This window comes from Trachypithecus francoisi, unplaced genomic scaffold (genome assembly GCF_009764315.1).
Source record: "Trachypithecus francoisi isolate TF-2019V2 unplaced genomic scaffold, Tfra_2.0 Lachesis_group10, whole genome shotgun sequence".
In the NCBI taxonomy this organism is placed as follows: Eukaryota; Metazoa; Chordata; class Mammalia; order Primates; family Cercopithecidae; genus Trachypithecus; species Trachypithecus francoisi.
The window spans coordinates 34,008,662-34,026,671 of NW_022681455.1; the positions used below are offsets into that span (position 1 = coordinate 34,008,662).

The following is an 18,010-nucleotide window of genomic DNA, read 5'->3' on the forward strand; positions in this document are numbered from 1 at the left end:
CATGGCTCCTCTCATGCCCACACAAAAGGGCCTGAGAGCAGGGCCTGCAGCCTGTCTCTGTCTCACACCAGGGCTGGAACATGCCCAGGGAACAGGGCTGGTCGTCTGTTCACTCACACTCCACTCTACAGAGTTATATGCTATGCTGCGGTCCTCTACGTGCAAGGGAGGGCACGGGGCACAGCACACGGCGAAATAAATCTAGGAAGCTCCGGCCAGCTGGAGACTCAAGCTGGTGGAGGACTGAGCCACTTCCCCTTCCTGCCCCCCAGGGCAGCAGCACTGCAGGATGAAGCACCCAAGGCCAGCATTGAGGAATGGCACGAGGCGCACCCCACAGTTCACCTGACGCAGCTGCTGACAGGCCCCGAGTTCCTGCTCTCTCCCTTATGTCTCCAGGAATGGATTTCTGTCCTCAGTGAGTCAGTAGAGAGAGGAAGGGGAACAGCCAGGGAGCTCAGTGGGGCAGGAGGTGGAGGTCCCAGGTTAGCCTGGCCTGACCCCCAATGCCTATACTCTGTCAGCCTCAGTTTGCCCCTTTGTAGGCTGGGAGAGCAACCTCTCAGGTCTAGGGGTGGGAAGAGAGCTAAAGAAGTGAGTAGTTGGGGGCTGGATTTTGCAATTAACCATTCATTCAACAAACATTTATTGAGCAACTACTATGTGCCAGGGCTGTGCTAGATGCTGGAGATGCAGCAGAGAACAAAACAGATTAAAATCTCTGCTTTGGTGGATCATACACAAACAAATAAAAAGGTATTACTCTGGTGCTATAAAGAAAAACAGCAGGGTACAGGGACTGGAGAGTAGGACTGAGGCAGGGGCTGTTTCAGATAGGCTGTTCAGAGGCCTCTCTGAAGGGAGACATCCGAGAAGACACCTGAAGACACCAAGAATGCGGGCCACGTGGACATATGCAGGAGAAGCTTTCCCGCAGGAGAACCAGCCCATGCAAAGGCCCTGAGGCAGGCTGGTGCCTGGAACATTTGAGGAGCTGCAAGATAGCTGGTGTGGCAAGAGCGAGGGAGAGGCGCAAAAGGAGGCAAGGCCAGAGAGTGAGGAGAGGCAGCGGAACAGGCACCCTTAATGCAAGTGGTGCCAGCTCCCTTGGCTCTGGCTGCACAGATCTTCACCTCATCCCCGTGGAGCCTCCATAGATGGGGTGCTCCATTTACAGCCAGGGACGCCACATGCAGAGAGTCTCACAGCCCACTGGACGAGGAGCTGCCCAGCCCGGGCCTCCTGCTGCCCAAGCACTGTCTCCTCAGTGGGCTGTCAGCCGTGCCATGCCACTGTGCTAACAGAGGCTATCTACATGCAAGTCTGATGCTCAGCCCTGGGAGTCAGAGCTGGAGGTCAGATCCAGCAACAGCTTGACTCACCCACATCTCTGGAATACCAATGGAGGGCACAGCAACACAGCCAAGAGGTAGGGCCTCAGAATTTCCTGCTGTTCAAGGAACGAGACATCCTCCAAGGAGCAGGCCAAGCCCCCCACATTCCTTCCTGCCACACCCAGAGAGGCCATCTTGTTTCCACCCTTGAAGCACAGATGTACCCAGACATGCTAGACGCACTTACCTGAGAGGACTAGAGACAAACTCCTGGGTGACCCCGTGGATAGGACTTCCTGCCCCATGCACCACAGAGGGTAAGTTCAGTGGCTAGGGAGAGTATCTGCAGGATTCAAATCCTGCCCCTGCCACTTCCTAGCTGTGTGGCCTCATGGGAGTTACTTAACCTCTCTGAGCCTCTGTTTAGCCATTGGTATAATGGAGCTATCTTGAGAGCTAAATGAGGTAATATGTGCAAAGCACTTAAAACAGGCCTGGGCCAGGTGCAGTGGTTCATGCCTATAATCCCAGCACTTTGGGAGACGGAGGTGGGTGGATCACTTGAGCCCAGAAGTTTGAGGCCAGCCTGGGCAACATGGTGAGACCCCATCCCTACAAAAAATTAGCCAAGCATGGTGGTATATGCTTGTGGTTCCAACTACTTGGGAGGCTGAGACAGGAGGATTGCTTGTCCTGGGAGTTGAGGCTCCAGTGAGCTGTGACTGTACCACTGCACTCCAGTCTGGGCAAGAGGGTGAGACCCCATCTCCAAAAAAAAAAAAAAAAAAGGGCACAGTGGCTCATGCCTGTAATCCCGCACTTTAGGAGGCCAAGGCGGGTGGATCACCTGAGATCAGGGGTTCAAGACCAACCGGGCCAACATTGTGAAACCCCATCTCTACTAAAAATACAAAAATTAGCCAGGCATGGTGGCATGTGCCTGTAGTCCCAGCTACTTGGGAGGCTGAGGCAGGAGAATCGTTGGAATCCGGGAGGTGAAGGTTGCAGTGAGCTGAGATCACGCCACAGCACTCCAGCCTGGGTGACAGGGCGAGACTCCGTCTCAAAAATAAAAAATAAAAAAAAGCCTACCACATTTGTGCCCACGTCTGTGCCACATGTTTGCCACTGCCTGCCTTTCTCCCTCCTCGGTGACTCACTGGCGTTATCTCCAGAGCCCAGGCGGGGCCTGCTCTGCATGTCTAATCCAGCCCTGGCGACGGCGCGGAGGAGCCCGGGAGGGAAGGGCAGTCTCCTTGCCTTTCGCTGGTGCAGCCTCAGCCTTGACAGGGAGGAGGAAGTCCTGGCTGCAGCCAGAAGGTCCACATGTGCCCGCATACACACACACAGACAACCCCCCCTACACACACAGACCCTGTCTACAGATACCCCCACCAAGGCAGGCCTGCCAGTCACATGACCAGAACTTCCCAGACATGCACCCCTACACAGACACACACACGCACACACACGCACACACACGTCCTGGCCTAGCTGCCTTTGGAGTTCACCTTGCTGCCCTCTCCCCACCAGAGCAGCTGTCCCCTAAGAACCAAGCTAGGCTGGGCTCCTGTAGTTTTGTCTCTAGCCCCGTCCCTGGACACACCTGTATCCCTGTATCCCCAGTTAGGGGCACAGTATGGGGCCCAGCACTTCCCAGGCCTCCCAGGGCTAGCCAGGCCCCAGGTAGGGCTGGGATCCAGGCAGCCAGTCCCTGACAAACCCTGCAGTGCGCATTCCTGAGCTCCTGCCGGCATGTGCCAGGAGCACATTTCACTCCTTTTTTTTAAGACGGATTCTTGCTCTGTCACCCAGGCTGGAGTGCAGTGGCATGATCTTGGCTCACTGCAACCTCCACCTCCCAGGTTCAAGCGATTCTCCTGCCTCAGCCTCCCAAGTAGCTGGGATTACAGGCTCGTGCCACCACGCCCAGCTAATTTTTGTATTTTTAGTAGAGACGGCATTTCACCATGTTGGCCAAGCTGGTCTCAAACTCCTGACCTCGTGATTTGCCTGCCTCGGCCTCCCAAAGTGCTGGGATTACAGGTGTGAGGCACCGTGCCCAGCCGCATATTTTACTCTTATACCCTGCTTTATTCCCATTTCACAGATAAGAAACTGAGCCCAGAAAGACGAAATGACTGTCCCAAGACCGCACAGCCAGTCAGCGTCTGAGCCAGGGCACAGGTCTGCCTGAAGAAGCCTGACCTCTTATGCACCTGCCGCCACTTCTGCAATGCAAGCTGGAGAAGACAGGGCGTATAGGTAGAGTGCCTGGTCTGACAGCCCTAGCTCCAAGTCCTGCTCCGACACTTGGCTGTGTGACCCTAGGCAAGCCACATCACTGCTCTGAGGCTAAGTTCTCCCATCTGCAAAATGGGGACAAAACCCCTAGCCCACCGGTGTTGCACTCAGCCGCGTGGTCATTACCAGGATCTGTAACACTCACAGGGGGTGTCTGGCCCGGGCAGGGCTCAGTCAAGGGCCACACGATTGCCCAGAGCATGTGTGGACAAGGGTGGAGGTGGGGAATGCCAGTGCCAGGGCTTCCTTTAGGCCTGGTGCCAGTGGCCCAGTCAGTATTGAGCCACTCCAGGTGCCACTTATGGGCTCCCTACCTGAAGGACAGAGCCAGGTTCCCATCCCAGCTCCTCCATGTTCTGGCTCTGTGGGCTTGGGAAAGTGACCCGCCCCCTCTGGCCTCCATTTCCCCATCTATAAAATGGGCATAGTCATGCTCCTCTGAAGGACCCGGAGCCCAGCACACAGTTGGCACCTAGGACTCGCTCACCACAATTCCAACATGCATCCCAGCCTGGCCAGCACGCTTTCCCCGCCACTCCCCTACCCGGCGCTCCTCTGAGCAACTCACAGATGATTTATACTTCAGAGGACAAATCAATACAATATACAGCCAAAGACATCTTAATCTTTCGCAGGGATTAGGCTACAAGGTACAGCGGCCTCTTTCTACCGGCCGCTCAATTCTGATTTCAATTTGGAGAGCTGGAGTGCAGCTCTCTCTCTCCCTTTCTTTTCACCTTCTAAAAGATGTTCCTCCAAATCAAATTTCATTTATTGGGTTGCGCGAGGAGATCTAGCTGCCTAAGCTGCCCTGGCCAGGCCCCCGTAGGCTGTTGCACACTGGCATGGGGTGGCCTTGGAAGTTTGGGGACGTGGGAGGCCCAGTCAAGCAGGAAGCCAGGCCCTCAGGGAGCTGCAGATGGTACATGGGGCATGGCAGGCACTGTGAGGGGCACCTCTGCCAGGACAGGAGTGCCCCATGCTGAAGGCCTTCGCATAACAGCAAATTTTAGTTTTCTAGATCATGAAAAAATCTTTTCGTGATCCTTTTAAAAAATCTTGAGTAGACTTTATTTTTTCTAACCACCTTTTAAAAAATCTTGAGTAGACTTTATTTTTTCTAACCACCCAATACTTGATTAGATGTTGATTTAAAAAAAATTAAACAATAGGCTTACCTTCAGCCAAAACACAATGCCCAGACCGCACCCCTATCCCCTGCCGCTCCTGTCCCTCCAGGCTGTGTGTACATAGGCATGCCTGTGTGTCCCTGTCATACCCTAGCACTTGCACAGGGGCTGGCCCAGCGGGTCTCAGTGAGCATGCAAATGACAGAAGACAGAGAAGACAAGAGTACAGAAACAGGTGAGACCTCTAGTCCCAGAGCCAGCCCTGGGTTCAAATCCCTTCTCCACCTCTTACTTGCGGTGTGGCCTGGTGCTAGTTATTATTCAGCCTCTCTGTGCCTGCACTTCCTCTCCTGCAAAATGGGGATGAGGCAGCATCTACCTCGAAGGGCAGGAAGGACTGCCCAGGACAGCAGGTGCTGGGCACAGAGGGAGGCCTGCATGAGCACTGGGGGTGGCTTTGAGGTCCCTCGGGGCAGGGACTGAACACAACTGAACACAGAAACTCAGGGCCCTCGATCCCTTCCCCCATCCTATACCTTTGTCCCTATATCCTGCAAAGGTCATGCCTTGAACAGAAAAGGCAGGGGGCTGGTTTGGGGAAGAGTTCAAGCCGCAAAGGAGGAAAGGAACCAGCAGAGCAGGGTAGGAGGTGCCATCCAGAGGGAGGTGCCAGGCCTTGGGTCTGAGCAAAGGAGGAAAGGACATGTGGGTGGCCCGAGGGAGGGGCTGGGCTCTGGGGTTCTGAGGCTCTGACACTGTCTGCCAGGGTCCCTAGGTGCTGTTGGCAGCCCGCCTGGAGGTGGGAGTGAAGTACTATTCACCTCTGCTTCCTTTTGCTCTGCCAGGCTGCCGGAGTGCAGAGTGGCCTGGAGCCTCAGCCATATCAGTCAGCACTGCCCCACTTCCCACCGCCCCGAGGCCCCCTCCACCAGGCGGAGGCACCCAAGCAGCTTCAGCAGTACAATTAAAGGGGCTTATCTGAGATTTATAGCAGCATTATGCCCGCGGGGTGTTATCAACGGCAGCCTCTGGACACTCTGTAGTCCTTAGGAAAAGCAATTAGAGTCCTGAGGCCATGAGGGTATAAATATACAGACACCATCACCCAACGTCTCAGGCGCTGGCAAGCTGTGTAGAGGTAGGGCCTTGGGAGAGACCAGGGGCAGGGCAGACAGGCCCTCTCTGCAGGAAGTGGGTCTGCCAGGAGGGAGAAGGGCCTCCCCGCTTCCCCCACACACCACAACAGGGCCCCGAGGAATTCACAGGCACCATCCTTCAGCCCCACAGCCTCCTACGAGCCGTCCCATCTTGGCTTACCCCAGCCCAGGTGAAGGCCCCCCAGCCCACGGCTGCCTGCTGCCCCTAGATGCCCACAGCTGCAGCCCACGCAACCAGCTCTCCCAGGGCACCAGCAGAAGCAGAGACCCAGCCAGGGGCCCGCTCCCGGGCCCTGCTAGGTGGGAGTCACCTGCCAAGGGGTTAACCTTTGTTATTGCTCAGCCGCTTATCTCTGGGGACACCTGAAAGCTTTATCACAGAGCATCTGAGGACAGCAATTTAAGGCAATGCAGCAAGCTTCATGGGGGAAGGTGGCATCAGGGTATGAGGGGAAGACCTCGAGGAGAATAAATACTTGCCATTTCCTCAGACTCCACCCACAGGGACACCTTCTTCACTGATGCCCAAACCAGCACAGGTCACCCGCGGCCCTTCACCCCTCAGCCCCAGCACAGACAGGTCAATTTTAGGGGCTCCAAATTCCTCATTCCTCTGAGAGCCTGCCTGGCTGTCCACCCATCTCCCGAGTCCCTGACAGCCCTCTAAACAAGGCCCTCGTCCCCACCCCGTCCCTTCCTCTGCTGCGAGGATAGCGGCCGCCCCGCAGGCTCCCGCACCAGGGAGGCCAACAGTGCCCTCATCTGCACACCCACGTCTGCAAAGGCCTCCTATCTGCCATGCACAGGAGTCACCCAGAGCCCAGTGAGGCCATGGGCCAAACCGCAGGGCTCAAAGAGGACGACAAGGCCCACCTGGCAACAGCCAGGCAGTCAGAGCCCGCATCAGGCCCCGGCTGGGTGCTCTCGGTGGGTCAGTCCCATGCCCCCAAGCCCGGCATGACCCTGCAGCCAGGCGCTTGACTCACCGTCCTCACGGGACTTCTGGATGAAGGCCTCCACACCGCTCTCACCATAGCTGCCCTCGGAGGCCACCGTGGACACGTAGTTCCACTTGAGGGCACGGACGATGTCCACCATGGCCTGGGCCTGGTACGTGTCCGAGGGTACCACGCGGGAGAAGAAGTCGTAGCGGCTGTTGTCGCTCAGGTCTGGCGCGGTGGAGGCGTAGCTGATCTGGGGTATCTGAGGGGCGAAAGGGGCTGCTGAGGGTGGCGGCTGCCCCCATCCCGCCGAGCCAGCCCCACTCCCCTACACACCAACCTCCCTCTGGTCCCCACAGCCTTGGGACCACCACAGCCCACCCCTCCCCATGGGCACTGCCTCCTCCTCTGGAAAGTCTCCCAACCGGCCTCCCTGGGCTCCCCAAAGACACTCCAACCACACACAGGTACACATACGCACACACATACACACGTACATACACCACACACACATACATCCTGGGAGCCTCTGTGTGCCTCAATTTACACAAAGAGCTCAAAGATCCCAGCCCAGGGAAAATCCCCATATACATGAGATGATTCAGCCTGGGGATTTGGGTGTTAGGAGGGGCCCTGAGGGGTCATGTGGCCCATCCCATGTCCCCAGGCAGCCCCTCTGGTCAGGACCCAGCAGACCCTGTCCCCACAGCTCTCTGCCAGCTCAGCCTCCTTCCTCGTGCCCTGCTCAGAGGAGATGGAGCCTCGATTCCAGCTCCCCCGTCACCCACTCCACCCCCAAGGATGGAAGCCCAGGAAGCTAGCAGGGTGGGCTTCAAGAAGTCCCTTCTCTCTGCAGCTGGGGACACTGAGCCCAGAGAGTCACCACCCTGCCGGGTCCCACAACCTCTCCAAGGCAGAGCTGACCCAGGACCCTGCCCCAGCCCTAGGGCTTTCTAGTCACAGAGCATCTTCCTGCCTCCACAGGCCCCACCTGGACCCTCCCCAGGCAGGGATGAGACTCAGACCCCCTGCCTCCTGTAGATACAGCCAACCATCCCCAGGACAGGGAGGGGTATGATCCCTCCTCTCCACCCCTCCCCTCCAGGGCCCCACTCACTGCTCTGCTCTCCCGGCGGGTCAGGGCCTGTGGTCTCCACTCCCCGCTTGGCCCACAGGGACACTCCTTCTTCCTGTGTGCCCTCTGCCCGCTCAGTTGTCCAGGGGGACGGGGGTGGGGAATCCATATTGATTCCGGCTGGCATCAAAACGAAGATTTTTATGCCCCTAAGGAATCACTCAGATTCAATCCTGGCCAAGAAACCTGTGGCCAGGACTTCAGGCCCAGTGGCAACCGTGGGTGGGAAAATGTTCCTGGGACAGGAGGGTTGGGGGTGCTCCTGGCAAGTGGTTGCCCACTTGGCTAAAGCCTAGTGTGTCCCTATCCCCGGGACCACCTCCCAGACCAGTCAGCTCCCCTCCTCAGGACAGGGCAGAGCTTCTGCCAGCCTAGAAGCCCCACCTCAATATCCCAACATTCAACTCTGTTCACTTCAACGAAGACTTTACTGAGCACCTCTGATGTCCCGAGTGCTGAGAACAGCAGTGAATAAAACACAGAGCTTCCTTCTGGTGGGAGGAGAGAAGCAAGCCAGCTAACAAGTACCGGGACCATTCTCCACAGCCATGAGGCCCCACAGAGTGGCATAAGGGGGTGGGACATCAGGGTGGCAGGTGGCAAGGCCAGGAAAGGCCTCTCTGGGGAGGCGACGGCCGAGCAGAGCCAGCATGAGCAAGGATAGGAAGGTATCGGAGCCCAGGAAGCAGCAGGTCCCTGCGGAATGAGCTTGGTGTGTGGGTGGCGAAGCAAGGGGCCGGTGTGGCCGGAGCAGAGCAGGATGGGGAGAGTCAACGCGTGGTAGGCCCCACAGCCTCTTAATAAACGGACAAATGACAGACAATAAGGAAGTTGACTGGGGGCAGGGAGGGTCCACCCTCCCCTGAGAATGCCCACTGCCAAAAGCATGGCCCAGATGGCTCACTGTCCACCTCCGCTGTGGGAAAAGCCCAAACCTCTGAGATCTTCACGGGTGAGGATGTGGGTAGGGGAAACAGTTAACTGGTTTTTTGGATTTTCTAAGCAAGGGTTCTAAGCAAGGGTTAGAAACCCTAAGTTCTGAGTGCTTTGCCTGAATTCCCTCATGTGACCCTCACAGCCTTAGGAGACAGCTATTGTAATTATTCCCATTGTGCAGCTGAAGAAACTGAGGCCAGGGGAGGTGAAGTAACTTGCCCAAGTTTTTTTTCAGCTGGTGAGAGGCAGAGCTGGGATTTGAGTTTAAGCAGTGTAGCTCCCCAAATTCTGCTTGAAACTGTCTCCCTAAGAAGTGTGGGAGGAGCTGTGGAGGGAGGCTGTGGGGAGAGCAGACAGGAGAGAACCTTAGGGTTCTAAGCAGAACAAGGGTTAACTCCCAAACCCCTCACTGTAGCTCTTGTGGTCTTTATAAAATGGCATGTACTACATTATCCACTGGCACTGTTGGTAACAGTAAAACTCTGGAAACAACCTGTATGTCCATCAAGAGGGGATTGTTTAAAGAAGTTCCAGCCAGATAAGGAATATTACACAGCTGTGAAAAGGAACGAGGCTGATTTCCAGGCACCGCTCTGGGTGGGTCTCCAAGATATTGTGGGGTAAAAATAACAGCAATAAGGAGGCAACATGCAGGTGGAAGCTGTTTACTGTGTGAAAGGGGAAGTGCATACTGGCTGCTCTGAAACAAAACACGTGCATTGCCTCAGGGGAGGAAAGCAAGTGGCCGAGACAGGATCGGGCAGGGACCTTTCACCTTCTACCCTTTGTAGGTTTCCAGTGTGGAACCATGCACATCTTCCACCCATTTGGAAAGCAAACCACGCTCGAATATACCTGAATCTATGTGTCCCCTCGCCTGCTCTGTCAGCAATGACTGAAAACTAGCCCAGTCCTCTCCGCCTTGGAGAACACTTAGCATAAAAACAGCACCCTCTAAAATGTGAGCTCTGACTGGATATTTTTTAATTCACTTTAAGGTTGTTATTTTTGAGGTCTGAAAATGGTATTCGAGTCATGGCTGGTTTGTTTTTAAGAAATCTTGTGTTTTAAAGCAGTTTCTCAGCCTTTGCACTCTTCACACTGTGCAGGGGAGGTTAGTGCTTTGTTGGGGGGAGGTCCCTGAGAGACAAGTGTTTTGTTTACGTCTCTCCCTCGCCTCTGCTGGGCCTCGGCCAGGAGCGATCATCACCTGCCTGCCTCCACGCCCCTCCTGATCAGAAGCTTGTCCCTACCTCTGGTGTTTCCTCCCACCAGGCCTTGGCTCCCGGGAGAGGGAAGGAGGCCCACTCAGGTTTCTGGACTTGCTCAACCCAGGCCTCACAGCATGCAGCAGATGGAAACAGAGGACCCCCCAGATAAAGTGGCTCCTTCTCACTCATTCCTATTCCTCCTTCCAAGCTCCTGTCTAGGCCCAGGTGGTGCTCAGCACAGGTGGTGAGCAGTGGATGGACAGATGGATGTCCGGGCATACCCTGTGGGGCCAATCTCGTTAGAAGCCTTCAGACCCTGGTCCACATCCAGAGTGGGGCCCTGGCACACTGGCCCCAGCCCACGGCACACACTCCATTCCCCAGAGGGTGGGAGGCCAAGCATGTGCTCCTGTAGGATACGCATGTCAGCCTGCAGAAGAGCCCCAGGCCCCTGATTTCAAGAGCCCAGGAGGGGCCCCTGACCTTCCCCCAGTAATTCCTGAGACACTGGAACAAGAACCCAACCCTGAGACGCGGCTGAGGGAATCAGGCTCCTGAACAGGATGCCGGGGATAAGCCAGCCTCCTGTGATGTGTCCACCTGCCAGCCTCTCCTGTCTGCTCTCCCACCCGCCTCCCTCCTCAGCTCCAGCCCCTCCCACACTTCCTAGGGAGACAGTTTCAAGCAGAATTTGGGGAGCTACACTGCTTAAACTCAAATTCCAGCTCTGCCTCTCACCAGCTGAAAAAAACTTGGGCAAGTTACTTCACCTCCCCTGGCCTCAGTTTCTTCAGCTGCACAATGGGAATAATTACAATAGCTGTCTCCTAAGGCTGTGAGGGTCACATGAGGGAATTCAGGCAAAGCACTCAGAACAGCACCTGGCAGGCGGTGAGCACTGAGGGTCAGCTCTTAGAGGAGCTGCCATTCCTCCGCTAAACTTCCTCTGGCAGCAATCGCCTTCTCTTGCCTCTCTCTGACTGTACCTCCTAGGACTCTCCCTCTCTTCCGGCCTCCTCCCATCACATGCTCTCTCCATAGTCTCATTGTTGTCATTGTCATTGTCACACGGACATCCTGGGAATGCTATCGGGCTCTCCAAGGCTCTCTTACCCCAAACTGGAGTGGAGGGATGGGGGGCAGGAGGTGTCAGGGGCCGCCACAGGCGGGCAGGGAGCCATGTCTGCGTCTAAGCAGGTGACTGTGACAACCTGGCCCATGTGGGGCTCTGACGTCTCTTCAACTCCCACTGTCTCCGCAGCCCAGCCCAAGCAGGAGGGGGACGTGCAATTTACATTCTCCTCAGAGAACGCTCCTCTCCTCTCCCAACAGCAGCAGCAGGAGGGGAGGGAGACAGCGGTGCCAGCCCCGGTGCCAGCTGCTCCATCCCTCTGCCTCCTTTGCTTCCCTCACCCAACACATTGAGCACCTACTGTACACTGGGCACTGTTCCAGGTGCTGGGGACGCAGCAGCTTGTGTCACACCCTCATGGGGCAAGAGTCAGAACTCAGATTCCAGCAGCCCCTGACCAAGTACAGGCATCCTGCTCTAGGTCCCTCTGTCTGTCCCTTTCTCCTTCCTCTTTGTCTATCTTCCTCTGTCCCCAGAGCCCATGACCTCATCTCCCACATCCAAATCCCCCTGCTCATCAAGGCCCAACTCAAATGTCACCTCCTCCAGGCAGCCTTCCCTGAGCCCTCATCCTTCAGAGGGGGCCTAGCCTTCCACAGCACTGAATGCGGCCGCTCCAAGGGCACCAGGCACGTCCTCCTTGTGTTACTGTTCTCTGCCTACTCATCAATTCAACAGGCCTTCTAAGCACCCCAGCCTGTGCAGGCAAGGCCACATGGAGAGAGGCAGAGGTGAACCAGATTCTTCCCACCCCCAAACACTAGTCAATACCCACTGCATCCTGGGAGACACCAGCAGAGACGGCAGAAAGTGTCTGTGCAAAAAGTGCTCCACTGTCTGGGCCCCCTGATGAGGGGTAGGTTGTACGGCCCCCTGGAGTGACACACAGTGTGCCTGCAGCCGCCACCCAGGAGAGCCTCGGCTGAGGTAAGGGGTGAGTGACTGAGGGGTGGGAGGATGCATGAAGAAACCTCTCTCCCTCTTCCCCTGTCTCTGGCTTCTAGAGTGACAAGGAGGTCCATGCCACATGAGGAAAGACAAAAGCTGCTTCCGAACTGAAGCAACAATGAAGATGGATTTCAAGTACATCTGAGTGTGTGTGCGCGCATACACACATGCACGTGGGCGCATAGGCTATAGCATGTGTCCTGAGCACATGGGTGCCCTGCACATTCATTCATGTATTCCTCCTACAAAGAGGCATGGAGCACCCACGGCCTCCAGGCATAGTTCTGAGGGCTGGGGATGGACTATGGACAACTGCCTTCAGTGGGCTCCAATCTAGACGAAGGCAGGTCATGCAGAGGTGCATCATAAGCTTCTGAGTCTGTTAGATGGGGATAAGGAGTGAGGAAAAAAAAGAAAGGAAAAAAAAGAAAGTTGAGTGTTGCAGAGTGGCCAGGAGAGACCTCTCTTACAGGGCGATGTCTTTGTCAGGACCCCAGCAGGGAGGGGTATTTGAGGCCAAGGTGTTTCAGGCCAAGGGAGCAGCCAGTGCAAAGGCCATGTGTGCATGCCTGTGTGTGTGTGTGGTGTGTGTGAGATCATGGTGCATGCCTGTGTGTGTGTATGTGTATGTGATCATGGTGCATGCCTGTGTGTGTTAGCGTGTGTGCATGCCTGATGTGTGTGAGCATGTGTGTATGCTTGTGTGTATATGATCATGGTGCATGCCTGTGTGTGTTAGCATGTGTGTATGCCTGTGTGTGTGTGATCATGGTGCATGCCTGTGTGGTGTGTGTGAGATCATGATGCATGCCTGTGTGTGTGTGTGTGATCATGGTGCATGCCTGTGTGTGTGAGCATGTGTGCGTGCCTGTGTGTGTGCATGCCTGTGTGTGTGTGAGCATGTGTGTATGCCTGTGTGTGTGTGATCATGGTGCATGCCTGTGTGTGTGTGTGAGATCAGGGTGCATGCCTGTGTGTGTGTGTGTGTGATCATGGTGCATGCCTGTGTGTGTGAGCATGTGTGCATGCCTGTGTGTGTGTGAGCATGTGTGTATGCCTGTGTGTGAACATGTGTGCATGCCTGTGTGTGTGAGCATGTGTGCATGTGTGTGTCCAGGCACACACATGTGTTTAGTGCCTGGATCTGCCCTCGGGCTGCCCCAGGCCCAGCCAGCAGCCTCACACAACCAGCCCAGGCATGCTGATACCGGCTAGCACACAGGCAGTGACCCAGAACGCCACAGCTCCAGCTCTGGGTAACTGGTTCCCAGAACCGCAGCATCTGAAAATCCACTGAGGGCAACTGGTCCACATCCCACGCCATCCAAAGGTGGAACAAGGATGCTGGAGGGCAGGGAATGTGTCCAGCGTCTCAGTGCCCACCCGGAGCACAGTACTCAGGGTCTCTGAAGGCTGGAGCTTTGTTCAAGACTGTTCGACTCAGTTAGGATTGAAATCCCCACCACAACCCCCACAAGGCCTCGTATGCCCCAAGTCAAGTGACCAGATGTCCAGGGCCATCACCACAGACACCCCAGGGGCTACCTGACAAAACCCACACTCCTCTTCCTGTGACCTTTTCTGTTAAAAGCACCTTGCCTTTCTTCCTCTGCCGTAATGCTTGGCACAGCATGTAAGTGTCCAGCACCCATCAGAGCCACCCTGCCCGGGGCTGTGACCCAGCTTCACTATCCAACTGTGCAACCTTAGGCAATCCAGTGAACTCTCTGGGCCTCAGTTTCCTCCCCATAAAGTCATCACAATCACAACAGAAAGGACTGCATCAGCAAATACACAAAAAGTGCTTAGAACAGGCCGGCGCATGGGGGCCCTGGGCAAATGCCAGATATTCTTATTAGAGAGAAAGGCAGGGCTAGGATCATTGTGCCCATTTTGTAGATGAGGAAGCTGAGGCCTGGAGAGATGATAGTGTCCTCTGAGTATCCCCATCAGGAGATGTCAGAAACAAGGTGCTGACTGAGCTGCTCGGGCCCCTGTTTCCACCCTCTTGGGCACACCCTGCAGGCCTCCAGCTCTGCCCCACCCTACCTGCTGACTCTGCTTTTTCTGTCCCACCCACAGGCCAGGCCACGCCACCACAGATTGAATCTGGGATCTTGCAGCCACCTCTGGCCACCAGCCTAGGCCCAGCCAGGACCCAGGCAGACCTTAAGATCCCCACCTGGCCGGCGCAGCCCCTATCGCCCAGGGAGCAGGGGAGCCTGCGCGGGCCGGCACAAGCCCCAGGCTTGGCTGCATGCTCCTTGCCCTTCTGATCCTGGCTGCTTTAGGCCCTCCACCGCCAGGCTCTCAGCATCAGCTGTTTGCTTCACAGATAAAAGCTAGTGATGCTTTTAGGTACATGAAAGCTGTGGTGGACAGGAACGTGTGGTTCAGAGAAAGAGGAGGAGAGTGCCGGCTTCCAAAGGCCTTGCCTGCAACATCCCCCACCCTGACTCCTCAGGGGCCTGAGTGGTGCAGCCTCCCCCACAGGGCCTTAGCTGCAGAGATTGGGGCGAGACGGCCAGAGGTGCAAGAGGAGGGGTTGCCAGCTGCCCTTTCCTTCCTCCCTCCATCTGCGGGCTGGGAGCGGGTCTCACCTGCACACTCAGTAGGGCTCCCCTTCACAGAGCACCTGAGCATCCCTCTGGCCAGGTGCTGGGGACACAAATTGAAATAACACTCAGAGAATCAGCCTAGCTGGGGGAGTCAGACTTGTGGCTGGGAGAACAAAGATTCCCCCCAATCTCCCATGGGCAAGGGAAGAGCCACAGGGTGAGGGGAACAATGGCAGGGCCTGGGGGCCAGGCTGGCTGTGCGCAGGGGCCCAGCCACAGGGGCTTCCCAGGCCCTGCTAAGGAGGGCGGGACTTTCCTGGGAGCCAGGGGAGCTGTGGAGGGAGCCTGGGCAGGGGTACAGGTGGTCAGAATGGCCCTCAGCCTGCAGGGGAAGAGTCTGGAGAGGCAGGCCTGGCAGTCCAGGAGGAGGCGGGGAGTGCACTGCAGACAGTAGCTGACGCTGCCTGATCTGGGATAGGGGCTTTGGGGTGGAGGGGAGGTGGGTGGCAGGCACTTAGCGGGAGACTCACAGCATTGGGGATCAATTATATGTGGTGACAGAGAGAGTGGGGACCAGCAGGGGGTGCAGGGAGGCAGCAGAGGGAGTAGGGTGAGGCCAGCACACGGAGAGGACGCCAGCTGTCCCCAGCCTTCAGCCCTGACCAGGCCCATCGCTGATGCACACCACTGGGTTCAGGAGCAGAAGGTTAGAGTAACCCAGACAGCTTGGGACAGCCCCACGGAGGCCTCACACACCCATGCCCTCCATGGAGCTGTCCTGACCCCAGTGACCAAAGAACAAGGCCTAGGCTAGGAAATGGCGGGGGGCACCTGGGCAGAGGACTGAGTGGGCACAACTGGGTGGTCTTTGGAAGCAGCAGGATAGGCCCCAGATCGGGAGACTGTCTGTCCTTACCCCAGCAACTCCTCCAGGGACACACACTGGGGCTCTTCCCCTTCAATGCCGCCTTCCCTGACACCCGCCAGAGCCATCTGGGGAACACCAGCCCCTTCCCCACAGACCCTCCAGGAATTCGAATCAGGCCTGCCTAGGCACTCACCTCAGGACTTGACGCCCTCATTAATCAGATCGATTCCTCTGCTCTGTGGACGCAGACCAGCTGCCAACTCCTGCCCTGAGCATCCAGTCACTCTGGGACCTGACCCTGTGCCCCTGTCTGGCCCTGGCCGGCCGGCCTATGCCCCAGTGCAACTGATCAGTCTGCGAGGGCCCACCCTGGACCAGCCCGGACTCGGCCTTCTCCCTGGTAGCTGAGGAAGCTGCAGTTGCCAACCCAGGGCCCTTGGCCTCCCTTGCTCTGCTCCTCACCCCGGCCTGGAGATGGACCGCCCCTCTGCCCAGTTCCAGGGTTGCTCTGGCCCTTCTCTGCCCCTGTAACCTATGCCCCCCACGATACAGCCCCCTTCCTATCACACCGTGACCGGCAGTTTCCCCTCTGTGATGGAGAGTGCACGTCAGAGTGTCCTAGGCTGCAGGCACTATCATCAAAGACAGTAGAACTGGCCATGAGGCCCATGCGGTCCCTTTGCCTCAGCTGCTCCTGTGGCCACCAGCCTCCCCCCATACGCTCTCCCAGAATCCACCCATGCTCCTCCAAAGCTCTGTCTGCTCATTCATTAATTCACTCACTTGACCAGGTTTACTGAGCACCCACTGAGTACTCTGCATGATCCCTGCCTTCCTGGAACTGACATCCGAGTGGGAGAGACAATCGATAGTGAATGAATACACACAGAACTCATGCTGGGTGCTGGGCAAGAGCCATCAGCCAAGCATTTCAAGATCTCTGCCTTCTTGGGGCCACCTGAAAAGTTGTGGACAATGAGCTGAGAGCAGAGCATGCCCATCGCTTCTGTCCCACAGCACTGAACTGCAGTCCTGAGACCTACAGGGTACACATTTCCTCTGCTACTATAAGCAATGGGCCCCTGAGCAATGTTCCAGCCCAGCCTGGGTCCCAGAGCAGAGTGCCTAGCCAACCCCCAGAGAACACAGCAAGAGTTAAGCTGATGCTATTTTAAGCCACAGAGCTTTGAGGGTTGTTACGGCAGCATCACCTCGCTTATGCTGACAGACCCAAGGAGTGGTAAACATTAGGCTCCAGCTCTGGGAGAGCTGGGAATGACTCTTATTTATCTCCACCTCAAGGCCCTGGATGTGTCAAGTTCACACTCATCACAGGCTGGTTTGGGCAGAATTGTATTGAATTAAATTCACACACATACATGCAATCCTCATCATCATGAGAGCTAACACTTATCGGGTGCTTACTATGTGCCAAGAACCGTCCTAAGTAGCTTCATGCACCCTAACACCTTCAATCTAATAATAGCACTATGAGGTGGGCCTTCTTATTCTCCCCATTTTTCTGAAACTGAGGTACAGAGATGTTAAGTCACTTGCCCAAGCTCACACAGCTAGTGAGTGGCTGAGCCAGGATTTGAACTCAGACTAGCTGCAGACTCCATGCTGCTAACTGTCAGGTAAAACCTGTCTCCTCTGTACACGGTGAGCCTACACATGCATATGCATTTACACACACACATGCAACATCTACACACATACACCGTGAATCTGAGGGTGACGCTGCAGCCTCTAGTGAGAAGGCCGCCCCCATCTTGTGGGGCAGGATCCTCAGGGCAGCAGCCGGGAGACTAGCCCTGCTTCCTCTCCTTGCTGAGCCCCCACCTCCACTCCTGGCTGTCAAATTAAGGGCTGAAGTGGCCCACTCGTCTCCAACACAAAACATCGGGCAGGAGCCCTGGAAAGTTGTGTAAAATGGCTCTGCTTTGAGCAATAGCTAGTTTCTATACATAATTATCAATTTCATGCTTATTATATGCAAACCTGTCTCCCAGAAGAGATGAAATTGATTTAATTAGAAATTCCATCATCAAGCCTTTTGCATCTGAACTTTTAATTAGGATCACCAACCCCACATGAGGCTACCAGAGAGTGATCTCGTGGCCCCTGACTTCTCTCGCGGAGGCCAGGGGTATGGCCAGGACTTGTGGACCACCACTGCCACCTGTGCCTAGTGGCCAGGTCAGGGTCCCTCACTAGGATCCTTACCTGTCCTCCACCCCCACAGCATGGCCCTGAAGTCCCAAGGGTCCTCTTTTTTCTCTTGGCACCATCATGGGGAAATAGCTTGGGAAGAGTTTGCACCATCTTGCAGCCAGCGGGAAGGACTGGGGCATTT

General features: G+C 56.1%; 1 protein-coding gene across 8 annotated transcripts in view; it reads right to left on the reverse strand.

Moving 5' to 3' along the window:
• The window catches only part of GRM4 (glutamate metabotropic receptor 4), a 125,026-nt gene that overhangs the window by 61,259 nt on the left and 45,757 nt on the right, over positions 1 to 18,010 (reverse strand). For all 8 annotated transcript variants that reach the window (XM_033216828.1, XM_033216831.1, XM_033216830.1 and 5 more), the window contains one exon: positions 6,912 to 7,128. In XM_033216828.1, the coding sequence (XP_033072719.1) occupies positions 6,912 to 7,128 (217 nt within the window). The remainder of the gene's footprint in view (positions 1 to 6,911; positions 7,129 to 18,010) is intronic.